The sequence below is a fragment of the Ricinus communis genome, chromosome 1, assembly GCF_019578655.1.
Source record: "Ricinus communis isolate WT05 ecotype wild-type chromosome 1, ASM1957865v1, whole genome shotgun sequence".
Classification (NCBI taxonomy): domain Eukaryota; kingdom Viridiplantae; phylum Streptophyta; class Magnoliopsida; order Malpighiales; family Euphorbiaceae; genus Ricinus; species Ricinus communis.
Window position 1 is genome coordinate 12,405,753 of NC_063256.1, and position 20,407 is coordinate 12,426,159.

The window sequence follows — 20,407 nt, forward strand, 5'->3', positions numbered from 1 at the left end:
TGCGCCCCAGGTTCTTTTTTTCAAGTGTAGAAACTGCCGGACTAGAAGTAGTAGGATTGATTTTGATAATAAAATAATAAAAATAATAAAAAAAATATGTCAAATTTTTTTTTTTCAAAATTTTCTAGTCCAAAATAAATATTCCACGGCAATTTGATCGATTAATTCAGTAAAAAAGAAAAAATGGAAGTACATGTGGTTTAATTCATGCAAAGCGAAGAACCTTAATAGGGCTTGACTTGCCGCGAATCCTCTTGAAAGAGAGAGGTGTCTTCGGGAACGGGGTATGTCATTCTTTTATGGTAAAATTTTAAAAATATTTTTAAAAATAAATTAAAAATATGAGTATTTATTTTAAAATTTAAAAATAATTAGATAAAATTATTAAAAAATATAAAATTTAAGATTTAATTGGTAATTAGCTCATAGTCGTCCATCTCACTGAAAAACCTGCTATCACAGTATTTTCTGTCTTCCTCTTTAGCTGATGTAGCCTGAAACTCAAACTGCATACTGCAGTACTCTATTACGCAATTGAGATACCTTGCGGGTACTCTTGGTAACAGAACGGCAACATTGTCAGCGTATGTAGTATCGATGTCTGACAGGTTTTTGACGGGTGCAAACTCCGTAGCCACTACTTTCTCCACTTCGATATACTGATCATCCCATGTTTTCAGAAGGATAGTTCTTTGGTTTCTGTTGTCGACCACTCTTTATCTATAAAGACGAACTTTTCATTTCGATTGCTAAAATTGCAGAGACTTGCTACCTTACTGAAAAATCCCTCAAGGGGGCTCTTGGCAGACGTGGTATTTTGCTTTTGAGGCCAGGAACCTTGGACAGACAGACAGGCAAGTGATCTGTTCTGTCTTAAAGCTTGGAAGGGTATTTATAGCTTATTGTAGCAAGGTTATTTTGAATTTTGCTAAATACTAGTGGGAATCGGATTCCTCATTAAAAGTGGAATGAATTAATATATTGTAGGCGTCAGGATTTTGAATCTCAATAAAATTCATTTTGCTTTGTTCTCTCAGGAGAATCCATCTCCTCATCCAATCAAAATTTGGAAATGTTTCTCCTGTTTCATGCATTCCAAAATTTATTTTCCTTTGTTGTCAAGGAGAACCCATCTCCTCGTCCAATCAAAACTTGGATATGTTCTCCTGTGTACATAAGGATTAAATACTGGCATTTTCTGAAAATATTGAGTGTTCAAGCACGAATAATGCCAAGATAAACAGACAAAGTAAGTCAAATTCAGTCTTCTGATTTTATTTTTTTAATTTATTTTCTCTAAGTCGGCAATCTGACGTGTACAAAGTAAAGACCAATTATTAATTAATTAAATTTAACTGATTACTATAAAAGCCCGCCATTTCATCGTGATCGCTTTCTTTCACTGCTTCTCTCTTCTTCACACACTTCACTTTCTCTCTCTTGAACAAGATCTACTTTTTTCGGTCAAGCTGCTGCTCGGGTAATCTAAATCTGTGATCGATGATGATGCTTTGTTCTGTTTGATTTCTTTTTCTTTTTCTTTTTTCCCATCGCTTGTTTTCTTGGAATTAAATCGGTCAATTTTGAGCGATCTGATGATTTGATTTCCTTTCTTATTTATCGATTTGAATTTTTATGAATGTGAGATCTTGATCTGATACGGTGTTGTTGTCTTGTTGATTACTACGATGGACAATGAATGAGTTTGGACTGTTTGGATCTCTTGTTCTATGAATTGATGGGCTTTGTTTGTATGGCTTGGGAAATTATAGACGAATGAAAGGAAAAAGAAACGAAATCGCTAATCAGTAATATGTTTTAGTGAAAAGTATAAAATTTGATAATGTGGTTTAACCTTTTGACACAAAATTAGTGGCACTTTAGTATCTGAAAGTTATCTGAGAGCTTCACAGTTAACAATTAATATCCAAATTCACTAACACTATTAATTCAATAGTTGCAGTTCACCTCAAAATTCGACTTTTCTTTTTTTAGTTCTAGTCATTTCTAAGGAGTTTTGAATGACATTAGAGAATTTTACTCTTTGACATGTCCAACAAGACTGATTTTGTAGAGGATTTGACTTCACTTGAAATTCGATGGCCGAAACGCATATTGCTTGCATTATAATTCTCATGGTACTGAGTATCATAGAGAAAACTACAATACCTCTTATGTCAAAAGGTTAAACCACATGATTAAATTTTGTACTTTTCTCTATGTTTTACTATCTTTTTTCTACCATGTGTTATTTAATGTTGTGAGATCTAAATGAAGAGGTAAAATGCCTGAGAAAGTGGATTTATGCTATGGTGTCTCTGTTTTTTTACAGTGGTAAAACGACATGGGGTAAATTTGAGTCTCAACTCTTAACAATTGTCAATTTCAGGCAGGAGAATGCCTTTGCTCTTCTATCTTCACTAATACTTAGTTATGATCAACATAGAGATTGGGCTTCATGAATATTAACTCGTAACCATCAGTTTCTGATACCTTGGTATTTTTTAATTATAAACCTCTTTTACATTGATTGTTTGGAGGATAAGAAAATAGTCTGTTTTGGTATTTACATGAAGGAGAGAAAAAGGACCAAGAAGCAAGGAATTGGAGTGAAATGTGACAATCTCAATTTCATTAATTGGAGAGAAAGCAAGGGAAATAGAGCAAAATCATATTAGATTTTACTATCGGGCATAGCTGGAAAAACACAAATAAGAGAAGAAATACAAATTCTTTCTTTCCATTTCCTACTAAATTTTCCTTCTTCGTCTCATATCTTTAGGTTGCCAAACATATTGTTAAATTTCTACCTGTTTGTGTGAGTTAACTACCATTCTTCCAACGACATGGGATTATCTAGATCCCTTCACTTTTTTAGTAGGCAGTACAGGACAAGCAAGTTTGGCATCTTCTTTTTCAGTGCTTAGGGAACTATAGACTTCATTCGCAAAGAACATGAGCTGCCAGTTGTCTGTCTTTGATTATTAACCCAACATATATCCTGCATTTGGAGTTTTACATACCTTCCTATTGCTCTTGATTTTATTACATTCCTTGATGATTGATTAATCTTTTTCTAACGCGTGGAATTTTTGTTATAAAGTTATGGCATCTTCTGATAAGCCTGAAGTTGTTGATAGAGATGTCAAGGATAAAGATGACAAGGATGAAGAGAAGGGTGGATTTATTGACAAAGTTAAGGACTTCATTCATGACATTGGCGAAAAGATTGAGGAAGCAATTGGTTTCGGGAAGCCAACTGCAGATGTCACAGGGGTTCACATTCCTTCAATCAATCTAGAGAAGGCAGATATTGTTGTTGATGTGCTTATTAAGAACCCCAACCCTGTTCCAATCCCTCTTGTTGACATCAACTACTTAATCGAGAGTGATGGTCGGAAACTTATTTCTGGATTAATCCCTGATGCAGGAACTATTCGTGCACATGGTGAAGAGACTGTTAAAATACCAGTTACTTTGATTTATGATGACATTAAAAACACATATGATGATATTCAGCCTGGAAGCATCATTCCTTACAGGATCAAGGTTGATCTTATTATAGACGTCCCAGTTTTTGGAAGGCTAACTCTTCCCCTTGAGAAAACTGGAGAGATTCCAATCCCTTACAAGCCTGATATTGATCTTGAAAAAATACACTTTGAGAGATTCTCCTTTGAAGAAACTGCTGCAGTGCTTCATGTGAAGTTAGAAAACATGAATGATTTTGACTTGGGCCTCAATGGATTAGACTATGAAGTCTGGCTATCTGATGTGAGCATTGGGGGTGCAGAACTGGCTGAATCTACTAAAATTGAGAAAAAAGGGATAAGTTATATTGACATTCCCATCACCTTCAGGCCTAAGGACTTTGGTTCTGCGCTTTGGGACATGATTAGAGGAAAAGGCACTGGTTACACTATGAAAGGGCATATTAATGTGGATACACCATTTGGAGCAATGAAGTTGCCCATAAGCAAGGAGGGCGGCACAACTCGCCTCAAGAAGAACAAGGAAGATGGTGGTGATGATGATGATGAGGTACATTAACTCTCTGCTTTCATAGTCGACTTCATTGATCATTCTTTTACCTTTTCATGCTATTGCCTCAATTGCATAATCTAATTGTTCTGTGATAGCATTTTGTGCTTGCTGAATTTATTTATTTTCAATCTTTATAGGTCTAAATTGCTCTTTGTACTTCCATCTTCTATTTCCTATTTTATTGATGTCTTGATAACTCTTTTTCCACATCTAATTGTATATCATTCTCCAGAAAATTTCTGCACGTATTTTCTTTGAATTGCATGATGAATTGTACCAGTGCGACTCAACTGTTTAGATATACAATATAGCTGAAGCTCCTAACTTGACTAGGACAGAGATACTATATGCAATTAAAAACTTCATTGAAATATTTAGAGTTATAATTCTAAGCACTAAACCTTTTTAATACAAATCATAAGTACTTGCTGTTGAATTTTCTTTTGTTTGTATAATATTTGTTTTATATCTTTAGGATTCCGAGTACTGATCACCCTAATTATGCTTACAAACAGTGCATGCTCTCTTATATAATAGGAAACCCTGTTACATCATAATCACTATAATGAGAATTTCATTTACTCCCATTATGCTTTTGTTATGCATTTTCCCATGCTTTTAACACACTTTTTACTTCATATGCAGGATTAGATAATGGTGTTGTGAAGAGTGCCCATGTACTCGCTGTTTAATTGGTTGTAGAGGTCCAGTGTAATAATTTATTCATAGGCTCTTGAAGGAATCACCTTCTGTTGTTATAGAGTCTTCAGCAGTGATGCTGGCATCTTTGGTTGTGCATTTGCATGTGTGTGTGGTTGTGATTGCCAGTTGCATTGCAATTAGTTTTAGTGACGAAGCCTGTTCTACAAATATGTTTCTCAACCAGTTTCAGAACTCTGATATTTCATCTTTTGGTTGGTTGTGTATTTTATTCTTCAGATTCAAGCTTTTATCATATCTGTTCTTTTTTATATTTAGTTTTAGTGCTAAACAATTGGTATCATAAGCCTTTTCTTCCTCATCTTTTCTGTGCCAGTTTGTTGGGGATGTTTGATTGGTTTATGGGAGTTTTTTAGCTAAGAAATGGGAGCTAATCTCTATCTGGGAAAAGTAAATAAGAAAAGGAGGACTTGAAAGATCTGCAGCAAATGTTCGTCCCTATTTTACAAAAGGGGAGGAAGAATATTATCAAAGATCTATCTGTTTGATATAGGTTCATTATTTGGCAAAATCATGCCTTTTCTTGATTATATGTTCATTGTTTAACATTAGGTGACTTGTATGTTTGGTGTGTAGCCACGCACAATCATTGCCTTCTAATAACAAAGACAGAAGGCATAATAAGGCGTTGTTGCCACTATATCTGTTTCTTCTTGAGGTTTATGATTTATCCTCGGTTTACAAATAAGAATAAGATTACGATGAGTTGCTGAAGAGAAGGCTGCAGGGCATTTGGTATTCTGCAGCTGGGGTGTGGATTATATCATAACAGTATTCTGGATGATTCCTAATAATTTGTCTCTTACGGTTGGATTACATAGAATGTGTCATCAGCAGGAGGGATTTGTGACAAATCTTTAGAATACCAAATGCCCTGCAGATCGCAGGGAATCCTGCTCTATTGCTATTTCTGCAAAAAATCGTGTTGAGTGTTAATCTTGAAAGAAACCTAAAATGGGGGCAACCCATTTCTGAAAAGATTCATTGTTGCTCTATTGATTGGAGTGCCACTTAAAGAGTTATTTCCAGCCAATGGGTGACTGTGGGGACTGGAGTTGAGCCCTTAAAGATCACAAGATTTCTGGATTTCCAAATCTCCCACGCAATGAAACTCACTTCAGTGCTGATTTCTTTAGATAAACCAGGAGGGCAGAATTTCAGGTAGGCATTTCCGCTAATCAGTGAAGGTGCTAAAACCTTGGCTTTGAATTTATTTTTTCGTATGATTATATTTTTAGATTTCATAGAATTATAGAAGTTATATGTATGTGTACATAGGTATATGAAAAAGATGACTGCAAGTGTGGAAAAGAAGTATTTACTTTGAGACAGTCCGGATATTTTGTTTGATTCAGGTCCGGACCTGGAATTGAATTTGATTGACATGGTAGTAGTAGTAGGGATTAGGGAATGAGTTATTATCTTGGAATATATTTATTATTTCTTAATATTAAATAATCTTAAAAGTGATAATCGTCTATGTCAAAGTGACCATATATTTTTGTCACTAAGAATTACCTCATTGCCAATTTGGGTGATAGGATTGCCATTCCAAGTGGCTTTTTCTGGCAAACAAACATCATGAATAGAATGAGACCCATATCTCCCAAATTATATCAGTTTAAGAAAAAAAAGAATGAGCCATTTCTTTTCTGGATTTTGCGTCGTTTTAACAAAACAAACGGGTCCTGATAAGAAAGAAATTGTGGAATCGGATTGTATCGTCTCCCTCCAAGAGATGAAATGCGAGGCTGGCCTCGGGCCATTAGTATGACGGGATAAAAATTGTCATGTCAATGCTAGAAAAAATAATGGATCAAATGGAGATGGGGTAGGCACTGAAACCTTTTAACTTGTTTGGTTTGGCTCGTTAATATAGCTATAATTGATAATATAGTTAATAATTAATAATTAATAGCTGATAAATTAAATTATTTAATAATATTTTATTAACTATTGTTGTTAGTATATCAAATAATTATTAACAGTATAATTATCATTAGATATATTTTAGTTTATAATACTAGTTCTAATAATGAAAATTAAAAAATAATTTATAAAAATTAAAAATAGTATAATTGATTTGTTTAACTCAATTATTTGTTATTAAAATATTTATAAAAATTATTTCAAAAATAAGAATTAAAATTAGATTCTATTAATAAAAATTCTTTTGATTTTAAGTGTCATGATTATAAATGTCATAATTATTGAACTATTAATTATATTTTAAAATAATAATTATTTATCATGAATTATAAAAAAAATAAATTATATAAAATTAATTTAAAATAAATTATCAATAATTTTAATAAGGATAATATCCAAATAAGTAAATAATATTATTAGTTATTAATTGATAAGAAAAAATACTAACTGGTAGGATCAACAATTGATTGATCAGTTATCAACTGTTTATTTTTAAATCTTATTAAATGAGTTTAATGTAGCTATTGAGTGAAACGGTTGGATAGCTATTGAGTGAGAACTAGTTACCAGTTGCACATAATCTCTAAACCAAACATCATCTACATATGGCAGTAAAAAAAGATGGAAGAGAAAAGTATTCTGAAAAGAAGAAAAGACAATTTTGAAAATAAGAGAAAGAAAAAGTATTCATCCTCTTGAGTCTAGTTACATAAAGGAAAAGCTGAAAAACAGAAGACTAGGCCCCTTTACAAAAAAGTCTGGGAAACCAGAAATGGAATACCTACGTCACAAGGCAAGAAGAATGAGCCGACGACTCATAGGTAGTGGCTTGGTTAAGGGAACCCACCGGAGCCGTAGCAAAAGCGAGTCTTCATAGGGCAATTGTCACTGTTTATAAACCCGAACCTGGGTGATCTATCCATGACCAGGATGAAGCTTGGATGAAACTAAGTGGAGGTCTGAACCGACTGATGTTGAAGAATCAGCGAATGAGTTGTGGTTAGGGGTGAAATGCCACTTGAACCCAGAGCTAGCTGGTTCTCCCCGAAATGCGTTGAGGCGCAGCAGTTGACTGGACATCTAAGGGTAAAGCACTGTTTCGGTGCGGCCCGCGAGAGCAGTACCAAATCGAGGAAAACTCTGAATACTAGATATGACCTTAAAATAACAGAGGTCAAGGTCAGCCAGTGAGACGATAGGGGATAAGCTTCATCGTCGAGAGGGAAACAGCCCGGATCACCAGCTAAGGCCTTAAATGACCCCACTTCAACTCACCAAGGAGAACGTAAGTACTTTAATATCCTTTCTTCTGAAGTGATATAGATCAATGCCTAGACTGGGGAGCGTCGACCTACGGGAAAACATTTGCAGATGCGACCATGAATCGAACCAGATTGAAACATTCAGCTGTCAACGGACAAACTTTGCCGAAATGTCTACAAAAAACGAAGGATGGCCAAGTCTCGGGAACTAATCAATTTATTCTAAATACAATAATAAAGATATAAATAATAGTTTATTAAATTCAACTTTTGTATTGAGTTAGACACTTTTTACACTATAAATTTTTATTTTTCTCTTTTCATTATTATTTATTCATGCACAATGCTAAGAATTGCTCGATAATTTCTTGAAAAATTTTTACGTTGCAAAATTTTTCTGAAACTTTTTTTACATTCCTTTTTTAAAGATTTTTGTTTATATGATTTTTTTATTAGAATTTCAATAGAGAAAATATGCCAAAAATATATCTATAAGATACTCAAAGTTTTTTTTTAAAAAAAAAAAAATTGTATTATTATGACTTTAGTTTTTATTTTATATTTTTTATATTTTTTAAAATTTTATTAGAAAAAAGATATTCAAAGTATACTTAAAAGATACCGAAAGAGAAATATACCAAACGTATACCTATAAAATACTAAAATGATATTTTTTCTAATTTGTGTCATTGTCAATTCAGTTTTTATTTTAGATCTTTTTATTTTTTAGAATTTTGTTAGAAAAGAAATAATAAAAATATATAAAAAAATTATTTATTTTAACTTATATTATTATGAACTTACTTTTTAGAATTTCGTCCGAATTTAAGATACCGAAAGAATATAAAATTTTAACTTAGATTACTGCAAAATCAGTAAAATGAAGTAGATTTATCATTTTTATTTTTTATTTTTATGTTTGGTATTCGTAAATTGAATTATATATTTTTTATAGTAATTGGGGTGTTTTGATAACATAAAGGTACGAGTTTTAAAAAATATATTATAATATATAAAAAACATACGAAATACAGTTTTAAATATATGAAGATATAATTAAAATAAAATCTAAAAATATATTTAACAGTATTAAAAATATACTAAAAAGATACTAATAAATATTAAAAGAATACTATAATATTGTTCCAAAAAATCCTATAAATAAAATTTATTTGGAAAAAAATATATATAAATTTTTGAAACAAAAGCATAAGAAAAGAATTGTAAAAACAAAATTTGCCACGTGTTTTCCCTTAGTCCTCTAAAACTCCCTAATTTCTTCAAGGCTTTAGGAGGAAGGACTCATATTATGGGCTGATTTGGCATTACAGTAGATCCATCTGTTTAATTAATTCCGGATTAAATTTGGTTGAATTTGAGTTTTCATGTAATGGGCTCCAGTTTAGTTGATTATTTGGGTCTAAGGGCTTCGGATTTAAGATTTAATGTTAATTAAAATATATATAATCTGTTGCATGTGAATATTTTGATACTCTCATTTAATTTTCACATATATTAAGAAAATGTAATTATTATAGTGACAATAATTAATTTTATCAATTCCTTTCCTATTTTACCCTTCAATTTATTTCCTATTCCTTTCCTATATCAATGCAATTTGTAAGATCTAAGGCAGTCAGCACATATAGCGATGCTTATGTGAAATGTAAATTCGAATTACAGTATTAAGAAAAATATTTTTTTATTTTTTTACCAATTAAAAGACTGTTGGATTAAATAAAAGGTTCAAAGGCCAAAGGCGCAGCCATAACAAGTATACATAAAAGGGTTTAAGAACAGAGGTTCAAAACCTAAAAAATCCAAAAGTTTAGGCTTACAGCCCAAGAACACAGCTTCATGGCCTACAAACACTGAAAAAATGCTAATTGGTCCTTGAACAATCCACATGCCGCCTAAACCATCTATCTCCTTCTCGAGAAACTGCAATCCCTAGCCTTCTGTTGTACACCGTCTCCCTTGAACTTCTAGGATTTAGACCCTATTGGTAAAATAGCAAAGATTAAAACATGAACGCACAACCACCAAAAGCGGAAATGATCGGCGAGAGAAGCCCGACGCACCATCGCTAGCCCAACTGTCGTCCTGCTTTTGGATATGGACATAGAGAGGATAAGATTGTCAATCTAATAAGAAATAACCTCCTCTAAAGATTCATTGCACCTCTAGCAACTTCCATTCTCTTTTGACCCACTTCCGCCTCATGATGAAATCCTATAGGATATCGCGGGCTCGAGACGCGGACGCAGGCGCACTATCAACACTGGCAATAGCCAGGCCAATTAACCCTCGCATTACAAAAATACAAAATAACCAATAACATACCCAATTAAGGCCCTATAACACAAACAATATTTACATTAAAAAATAAAGATGAACAATAAAAAGGAAGGCCATATAAAGACTAGAGGGGAGACTGTCGGTGATAAAACCTCCAACACTCGCCCAATAGAAAACTCTAAAAGGAGTCAAGTGAAAGAGAAAAAAAGATAGGGAGGAGAAACTGTGTCTATTAAAAAAAATGCCTTGTGTTACATTAAATGAGAGCATATTGCAAACTTGGTTGTTTGATTTTTTTTGAATAAAAAAAAAACGATTTATAACTGGACTCTCAAATTTGAAAATGTGAACCTATCAGAATGCAACAAATGGTTTCAGTCCCTTCAAATAAGAATTAGACTTCTTTTGAGTTGCACCTAAAAGAATAGATATATGTTTAAAATTGAATTTTTTAAATATATATCTGTTCTAGCTGTAGGATATTTTTTAAAAAGTTGGATTTTAAGAATCCCCTTCTCTCTGTTAACATTCATATCCTCTTTTGGGAGCAAGCTATCAAAAGAAAATTAGTCCATTCAAGGTGACACATATGAGGAAAATAGAGATGGGTTGGATCCAAAAAAATAAAAGAAAATGTTAGTATTTACTATTTAGTCAACATAATGTTTTTGGGTTTTAGTGGGGTGCACAATAGTTTGGTGATAAATCCAACTGCTTGACAAGGGACCCAAAACTACAGTATAATGAATTATGATGGAGCTGAATCTAAATATGTTCCTCACATTTGTACCATTTTGTGCTAAAAAGTTTTATCAAGTTTGAAATTGAAGGTTGGTTAAATGTATATATACTGTCTTGTTTTAAATTTGTAGGTGAAGTTTCCTAATTATTCTCAAATACTTTAACAACAAAATTAGCTATTTTAGTTGATGTAAGTTTTGTCAATTTTGATTGCTGGAGTTAATCAAATAGGTTGGGATCTGTCTTTCTTTTCCTTTTTTCTTTTCTGAGGAAAATTGGTGGAAAATCCACTACTCCAGTCTTCCAATTTGTGATGATAACTATTTACCCACCTGATTTATGACTATTTTGAACCTTATTCAGCCCAGATTGGCATTGATTTGATGTATTACTTTTTAAAAGATTTTAAATTTTGTTTTTTATTTAATTTAATTTTAAATTTATTTTCAATAATATATTTTATTTTATATATTTTGGATAAGATTTTATTCTCTCACTCTCTCCAACTATTTATTTATAAGATATAACATTTTAATCTGATTACAAAATTATATTTCCCAATCAGGTATTTGGGTATGGCTGATTTGACATATCTTTTTTGAGGCATGTGGGGAGCTTCATCTCACTCTCTCCAACTGACAGCATGTTCTCTTAATCATGAATTGGGGAAACATATTTTCTTTTTTTTTGTCAATCATGTTAAAATTGTTTTAGGAAATTTAATTTCATTTAGTAAGACTCATTTAAATAAATAAATTATTTAAACTCAATTATACAAAATCCACTTGTTGATATATTTATAACTTTTATAATTTTTTCTTTATCATAAATATAAAAATATTTATTTTTATTAGTTGATAAGTAATTAATTTTATATTTTTATTTATTAAGCTTGTTTATGTTTATTAAATTTAGATAAATTAAATGAATTTAGTTCGGATTTGGTTCAATAATAAATAAGTCAAACCTCAAACTAATCAAAGTTCGGTTTAACTCGATTCAATCCCACTCATCCCTTGGTACGAAACGTGAACTAAATAAATAATTATAATTATAATTATAATTATTCTTTAAATGTATTTCATAATCTATAATGATTGATTGAAATTTTAAAAAGATATTTAAATTTTTTTAATATATAAAAAATTTGATGTTTTTCATATTGGATTGCACCAAACCAGAAGAAAATAAAATTGTTGAATAATATTTTCTTTTATAGGATATGTTTGGCTCTTAATGAATCTGCATTCGGGATTAAAGCTCATTAATTAATAGCATTTATCTATATTTATTTTCAATTATGGATGTGATTTGTATTCATTTATTTATTTGTGATTAAACATTATTAGAGCCATACACACTCTTTATTGCTTGCTTAATAAAGAATTTGATATAGATTTATAAACATATATGTATATGATTCTTTTATTGCTACATCTAATTAAAAGCAAATGGTTGTTTGAATCGAGAGATTTTATATGATCAAATTTATAAGATTCATGGATCTAGTTTAAATTTATTATTTGGCAAGTAAAAAACTGATCTAAATTTGTAGATTTTAAAACAAATCCGCATTTTTTAAAATTTTAATTGAAATTTCAAAATCTATTAATTTTTTAGGGTAATAATTGAAATTTTAAACTCTACCATTTAAAAAAAAATAATGAATAGCTATATATATCTTTATTCTAATGTTGTGCCAAAGAAATTTATATTATTTCAAAACTATTTTTAATAAAAATTCATTGTTTTTATGTTTAATTGAGAAAATAAAAAATTTTAAAATCTATAAATTTTAAATCCATAGATTTTAGAATCCCACGGTCCAAACCATCCAAGAGTTATTTTTGCAAGACTTTGGTCAGTCTCAAATATATAATTAAAGATTTGGAATCATTGTATAATATCTTAATTCTATATATAGAAATATAGAAAAATAAACTTTACAAGTGATTCTTAATCCATCACCATCAATATTTTATTCAAGCAATAGGCCTAAATTATTATTATTATTTTCAAGTAATAGGTCAAAATGATTTCACCCTTTTTAGATTGATTTATTGATGTAATATTGAATTTATCTTTGATAATGTAGTATGAGTTTAGAGAATTGGATTCAAGAAAATATAAAAAAGAGACTTAGAGAATATAATTAGGAGCAAAGTCAATAATTAAGAAAGCATAATCCTAAAGAAATTTGCTAGGCCATAAAGTACAAATGTTCCCTAGCTTTTGTGTAAACTGAGGCAAAGCTGTCTGCACACTTAAATCTTGTTTGCCTAACATCAAACCCAAATGAAGCTTCTATGGGAGCTTCAGTATTCTTTTAGGCTTATTCAGTAAACACACTACACACAGCATCTTCCACATCCCATTTGTCTTTCATTTTATTAGGTGTGTGTGTGTGTGTGTGTGTGTGATGTGTTGGTTCTGTTAAATGTGAAGAACACGCAACAACTTTTATTTTTATTTTATTTTTTTTGCATAGATAAAAAAAATAAAAGAACGAATCAGTGATAGCAATTTTCATCGAATTTAATTACTAAGTAATCTTTTTCTACTGTGAAATATTCATTGAACTATAACTGATTTGAGATGAAACTAAATTCGTTACGGCAGTATCAATTTTAAACTCGAATTTTAAATTGATTTGGACTTTTTCGATTTAAGAATCCAAATATTTTAAAAGATAAATACACGTAAGAATCCAAGTTGGAACATGAATGTGTAACCTCTAAGTGTGGAATTTCAGTATTCATTAATAGATTGCGTCTGTGCTTTTATAATATTTTTAGAAAAAGAAATTTGTTGTTAAATGGTTTCATTTTTATATTCGAGCACAAGAGAAAAAACTTTAGCCACCTTCAAAAATATTTTAGTATATATTATTATTAATTATTAAATAAAATTATAACTATAATGAAAATTAAAATATAAATTCATTCTTTTATAATAATTTATTAATTTTATACCTATGTAATACTAACATGCTTTGAGTATATTGATTAATTACTATTTAAATTTTTTATCATTATAAATTTAGTAAATTAATACTTCTAATATTTAATAAATTTTTAGTCGACCAAGTATATTAACAAAGAAGGTGAGCTGTATTTCTTTATTTTTATTATCGATTCATGCTCAATTGGAAAAAAAAAAAACGGATCTGAATAATAAAATCAATTGAAATTAATTCTAGTTCGATTTATAAAAAGTTTTAAAACTGTAATTAAAAATAATATATTTAAGTTTGATATTTGTTAAATTCGAATTATTTTTATAAATTAACAGTTTGCAGTGTACAGCTGTCGACCATTTCTTTTTCTTCAATTTAATTAAGATGATTAAGTATACTAAGCGCTGATTACAATTTTAATTAAAATTATAATTCTTTGATGTGCTCATCACTATATTGACAATTTCTTTAAATATTAGTTACAATTCCTTGAATTATTAGATTGAAAGGTCACATCTAATCATAATTGATACTATAATTTAAAAGTTTTCAATCGAATAATTAAGAAATAATATCAGGATTGCTTATGTTTCGGAGTTTGGAATTCACCTTTTTTTATTTTTAATTATCTAAAAGAAATTAAAATTTCTCTAATCTTTTTAGTTTGAACAAAATCAAAAAGGGTTTCATTTTAGACTTCATAGCAGCAATTTGTTTGAAATGATTCTTTTTTGAAATTAAATTCATAATATATATAAAAATGTTGTCTTTGTTTTGTTTTTATAAATTAAAGATAATAATGCATTTCTCAAAATAAAATGGCAAAATATGCTAAGTAAGACACATTGCGCTAATGCAGTACATAAATAATTAAAAAAGAATTAGCATTATATTATGCACTTCTAAATTGTTTAAACAATAATTTTAATTATATCATAAGAAATAGTATATTAATTATATTAATTAATAAATTAGTTTTCTAATTAGATAATAATTTTAATTTTAAAATATAATATTTTAAATTATATTTATCAATAAATTAATTTTTAACTTTATATAATAATTTCTAATCTTAGAAAAATAGTAATATCAATTATATTAATAGAATTAATTTATAATATTAGAAATTAATTAATAAATATTTTTAAAATAACTCTATATCTACTAATAAACTTTAAAAATATCAAAAATATTTAATTTAATGATATTTTCTTAAATATTATAAATAAATATTAAATATTAAAAGAATTATTAAATTTTATCTATAATTTTGATTTTATAATTAAAGTAATAACAACGATTATTCGTGTATATAGTATCTAGTATCTCTATTAATTTATAACAAAAATCTCAAATATGAAACTTGAAAATAAATATAGTCCAAGGGTGGAGCCGATTCCCTGTGAAATCTTATTCTTGCCTTATTTTTTATTTTATTTTTAGTCAAATCTCTGGAACAAAATTAAGTATTTTAAACACAAAATAGCATGATTCCTTTTTGTCTTAATCATACAAAAAATTAATATTCCATGTTATAGTCTATATGCATTAAGTATTTAAACTAAAATTTCATTCTCACAGAGGAACATTCTAATATCTATAAACAAAATTAAATTTAGAAGTTTTGATATTTGTGACTCAATTTAAATATTTATTAAAACTTTTCCATTATTAATGTAAATTTTTAATTGGGCTTATATTTAATTAATTTTTTATATTTTTAGATCGTAGAGTCTACCAATACGAAGCTCCATCCCCGCATATTTCTATTTCAATCCAACTTCTAAGTATTTTGTAAATAGTCGGTGAGAAGATAAATAAATAAATAAAGATAATACATTACTATATTAGATATATATATACATTTATAAATATAGACATTTGATAGAATAATAAGCTGGACAAATAAAATTTTAGAAGTTTATATAAATAAATAAACACATTATTCAAAATATTATATACTTTTTATTTGATTTGCTAACTTTCCTTGGACAGCTTTCAACCACTTAATCATAATTCATACATATACAAAATTTAGAAATTTATTTTAAATCTTATTTTTCAATTTTTCTTGCCTAATTATCAATCAACTCCCATTTACAAAAATCCTACTAATTCTATAATTATTTAAATTAATTGATAATTTAACTGTATAACTTTTATAAGTCCAACTAATTTTTTAGATAAAATGGGTCTAATTTCTTAAAAAAATAAATAAAAGAAAAATAAAACAAACAACACCCGTTAGGACTAAAGCTGAGCATGGATCTCGATGATTCCCGCTTGAACCGAATAATCGTACCGAAAAATACCATAATCAAAATAACTAAAATTTTTTATAACCGAATTGAACTGATTCGAATTTTTTTTCTATTACGGTATGGTACTGGTTCTTTAGTAAAAACTGTACCATAACCGATCCGTCTTGTACCGATCCGGACTAAATCGTAGAACCGAATTTTTTACATATATTTATTAATAATTATTTATAATTATATAAATAATACCTATTAAAAATAACTATAATATTATAAAATACTTTATACTCTATAAAATAAATTATTTTATATTTATCATTTTATATAATTCAAGCAATTATTATCGAAATAAGAAAAAAAATACTATATATTAAAAATAACTATAATATTATAATGTACTTTATATTCTATAAAAAAAATAAAAGTTATATATTAATATATCATATAGTATACTGATACTAATATACATACTTTAATACTAAATTTATAATTTACTATCTACTAACTTAACACTAATATATTTTCTTACTATATACTAGAAGCCTACGCCTAACAATTTGAACACACTATCTTCCTCTTTAGAACACACCGCCGCATCTCCCATTTTGTAATTCATAAAGACAAAATTCCTAAGGAAAATTTCTGGATAGAAAATCAAAAGAAAGAAGGAAGAATTCGTTCGCGTAGACGTTTTCCTCTTTAAAACACACCGCCATACTTCTCAATTTTCAATTCAAAAAGATAAAATCTCTAAGATAAATTTCTAGACAGGAAATTAAAAGAAAGAAGGAAGGAATTAGCTCGCCTAGACATCCTCCTCTTTAGCGCCATGCATAATTGGCTCGCAGAAAGGCAGGAGCAAGAATTGGCTCGCGTATACGTCTTCCTCTTTAACGCTCTCTCTTTCCATAATTGCATCGTCGTTGCTCAGTCCCATATATTATTCTTTTCTTTTTTACTTTTTTATTTTTATTTTTGATGGGTAGATTGTTGGCAGCAACTGTAAAAAATATTTTATTTTAATGATTGTCATCTGCAAGATATTTTTATGCTAGCAGTAACATATATTTTAATGGTTTGTACTTGAATATTAAATGAATTATAATACTTGCAAGTAACTAAATTACAAAACAAGTTGTTCAAGAATGTGATTACAATTCTAATTCAAATTTTTATGCTACTTTCTTTAGGTCGGTAACCATATTTTCTCTAAATGTATTTGATTAAATATGAGATTAAAGTTGTATTTTTTTAATCTTTTAGAACCAAAAATAGCACTGAACCGAACTGTATTTAACCGTAAAAATTGGTACAATACGGTATGGATCCTTTTATGTTTGGTACGGTACTGGTACCTTTAATTTTAAAAGAACCGAGGTTTGGTATGGTACTGGTAATTTATAAATAACCGAATTGGACCGATCCGTGCTCAGCCCTAGTCAAGACCTTCAAAAATTTAAGCCAACCTTCGTTCAATCAGTTCAAATGAATGCCCAATACCGTCGATTATTCATTTATACTCTAATCTATGTACGTCTAACACATGCAATTTCGTTACAATTACTTGCTTCCAATCAATTTAATAACTATATTAATAATAATTATTCTTAATGATTTATCTTTTCGTCACTAATACTTAATTGTCAACTATTCTAAATAACTTAATTCGTTATATTGTAATAACTAATTTGTCTTATAATATTATAAATTATAGTAATAATGTTTATATTTCCCTAACATTAATTAAATCTTTAATTGATTTTAATAACAAAATTTTACTTAGCTGCCAAATTACTAATAATAATCTATCTACTATCAAAATTCTCAATTAATAATAATATATTTAATCTGCTACATTTAATTAATAATCTAAAAATTAGTCGGTTAACGATTTATCTAGAGTCGATTGATGCACCACCACTAGTCGAAGTCCGATCGACGATCCGAGAATGCCTACAGATTCGTCTCGAAGCATAGATCATGTGTGTTTGGAATTTGGTTTCTCATTTGAATCACAAACAACCATTAAATAATTCGACTATTTCAATCGTCGGGTTTTTAATGGAGTTTGATTGTTGTGATGTTGGTTTTATTAAATAGCCTGTGAATAGTAGATTTCATCCATGCCTATGATTACTTACTACCAGCTGCAGTTAGATCAAAAAATGAGAAATACCGAGTTATGGACGATTTTTTTCTCTCCTCGCCGCAGTCCATTTCCAGTGAAGCTAGGCAATGCTGCCGCTTAGGAAAGGAAGCCTAGTCGACGGTCACTCATTTAATACTGAACCTAAGGCTTGTAGTTGCTAGAGGAAGGAGAATCAAGGCTTTAAAATTTTAGGGGTCAAATCTTTTTTTTATCAATTTCACCCCCACTAGTCACCATTTTTCATCACTATGGCCACAGGCACACTCACCGATCGACTTACAAGATATCGAAAGAAAAAAATACTAAAAGTATACTTATAAGATACTGATAGGATACTATTTTTAATTCGTATTATTGTTAATTCAGTTTTTATTTTATAGAATTTTATTTTTTATTATTTCATCAGAAATAATACTAAAAGTATACCTAAAAGACACCGGATTTTTTTTTTTTTTTAACTTATATTATTATAAATTTACTTCTTTTAAACTTTGTCCGAACAAAATACTAAAAGTATACCTATAAGATACCAATAAGATATGATTTTAACTTATATTATTGTAAAATCAACCAAATGAGATATATTTATCATTTTTATTTTATATTTTTATATTTGATATTCATGAATTAAATAATATTACATATTTTGATGACATGAAGATGCGTGTTTCAAGAAATATATCATAGTATACTAAAAATATACCAAATGGGGTTTAAAATATATAAAAATATAATTAAAATAGAATTTAAAACTATATTTAACGGTAATAAGAGTATAAAAGATATCAATAAAATATTAAAATTATACTATGATACAGTTAAAAAAACTATACAAATTCTTTTGAAAAAAAAAAAGATAAATCTTTTCAAAAAATTGTAAAATAAAAGTAGCCATAAAAATAAAATTTTGAGCATGCTTTCCTGTAAATACGGAAATGTCCCAATATTTATTGAAATACTATATATTTTAGCTCCTCAATTAATCAGATTGTCAATATTAAGTCCACTTATTATCTCAAACATTAATTTAGTCCAATTACTCCTTTAATTTGATCTTAGTAATTAGAATCTTAATTACTCAAATTATTATCATAATTCAATAATTACCATACTTAGATTAAATCTTTTAATAGCACTAAAATTAAATTTCAATTTTTTTATTAAAAAATTATTAAATTCTATATTAATTACTTAAATTAATTACATATAGAATTATTTAATTAAAAATAATATCGTTATTACTATTTTCTTCCTTTAGTATATTTATTTCTAAAGATTAAATTGTGTAAATAAATGATATATATATATATATATATATAGACGAAGTTACTTTGATCCGTTATTCGCAACAATCAGACTTTCGTCGAGACATAATAAAATGATCCACGCGAGCACAAAGACGCAAAATAGCTATTTTTGAATTGTTTCAAGCAAATGTGCATTCGCCCTTTTTTTTTTTTTGGAACAGGAAGATAGTCAATCACACAGAGTCTTAAACAACCTAAAGGCTTGGCCCGGTCTGAAGGAAGAATAAAGTAGACATTGTAGAGAAGCAGATAGGAAAGGTACAGGGCTTTCCTTGCAACCTTTGAACATTAGCTCCTTGTGACACACGTTCTACAATGGCCAGGACAAAGGGTCGCGATCCCGCAAGGGTGAGCTAACTCCAAAAACCCGTCCTCAGTTCGGATTGCAGGCTACAACTCGCCTGCATGAAGCCGGAATCGCTAGTAATCGTCGGTCAGCCATAAGGCGGTGAATTCGTTCCCGGGCCTTGTACACATCGCCCATCACACTATGGGAGCTGGCCATGCCCGAAGTCGTTACCTTAACCGCAAGGAGTGGGATGCCGAAGGCAAGGCTAGTGACTGGAGTGAAGTCGTAACAAGGTAGCCGTACTGGAAGGTGCGGCTGGATCACCTCCTTTTCAGGGGTATATATATATAAAGAAAACATACGGTGTTATAATTAATGATTGCACATATCAAAATTTTAGTTTTAGAATTTGAGAAATATCAAAATCATATTTATATCTATATATACATTAGGT

The 20,407-nt window shown here is 29.2% G+C and overlaps 1 protein-coding gene across 2 annotated transcripts; it reads left to right on the forward strand.

Moving 5' to 3' along the window:
• The first annotated feature begins 1,347 nt into the window (after window positions 1-1,347).
• Window positions 1,348-6,237, forward strand: LOC8261701. 2 transcript variants are annotated; one of them, XM_048375608.1, is made up of 3 exons: window positions 1,348-1,480; window positions 3,104-4,041; window positions 5,081-6,237. In XM_048375608.1, exons 2-3 carry the CDS (start codon window positions 3,106-3,108, stop codon window positions 5,096-5,098), a joined length of 954 nt encoding a protein of 317 aa, XP_048231565.1. In that variant the 5' UTR covers window positions 1,348-1,480; window positions 3,104-3,105; the 3' UTR covers window positions 5,099-6,237. The 2 variants fall into 2 exon arrangements, with proteins under 2 accessions (XP_048231565.1, XP_002533345.2); XM_002533299.4 differs by lacking the exon at window positions 5,081-6,237 and adding an exon at window positions 4,690-5,021 and having other exon boundaries at window positions 1,349-1,480.
• Window positions 6,238-20,407: the final 14,170 nt, after the last annotated feature.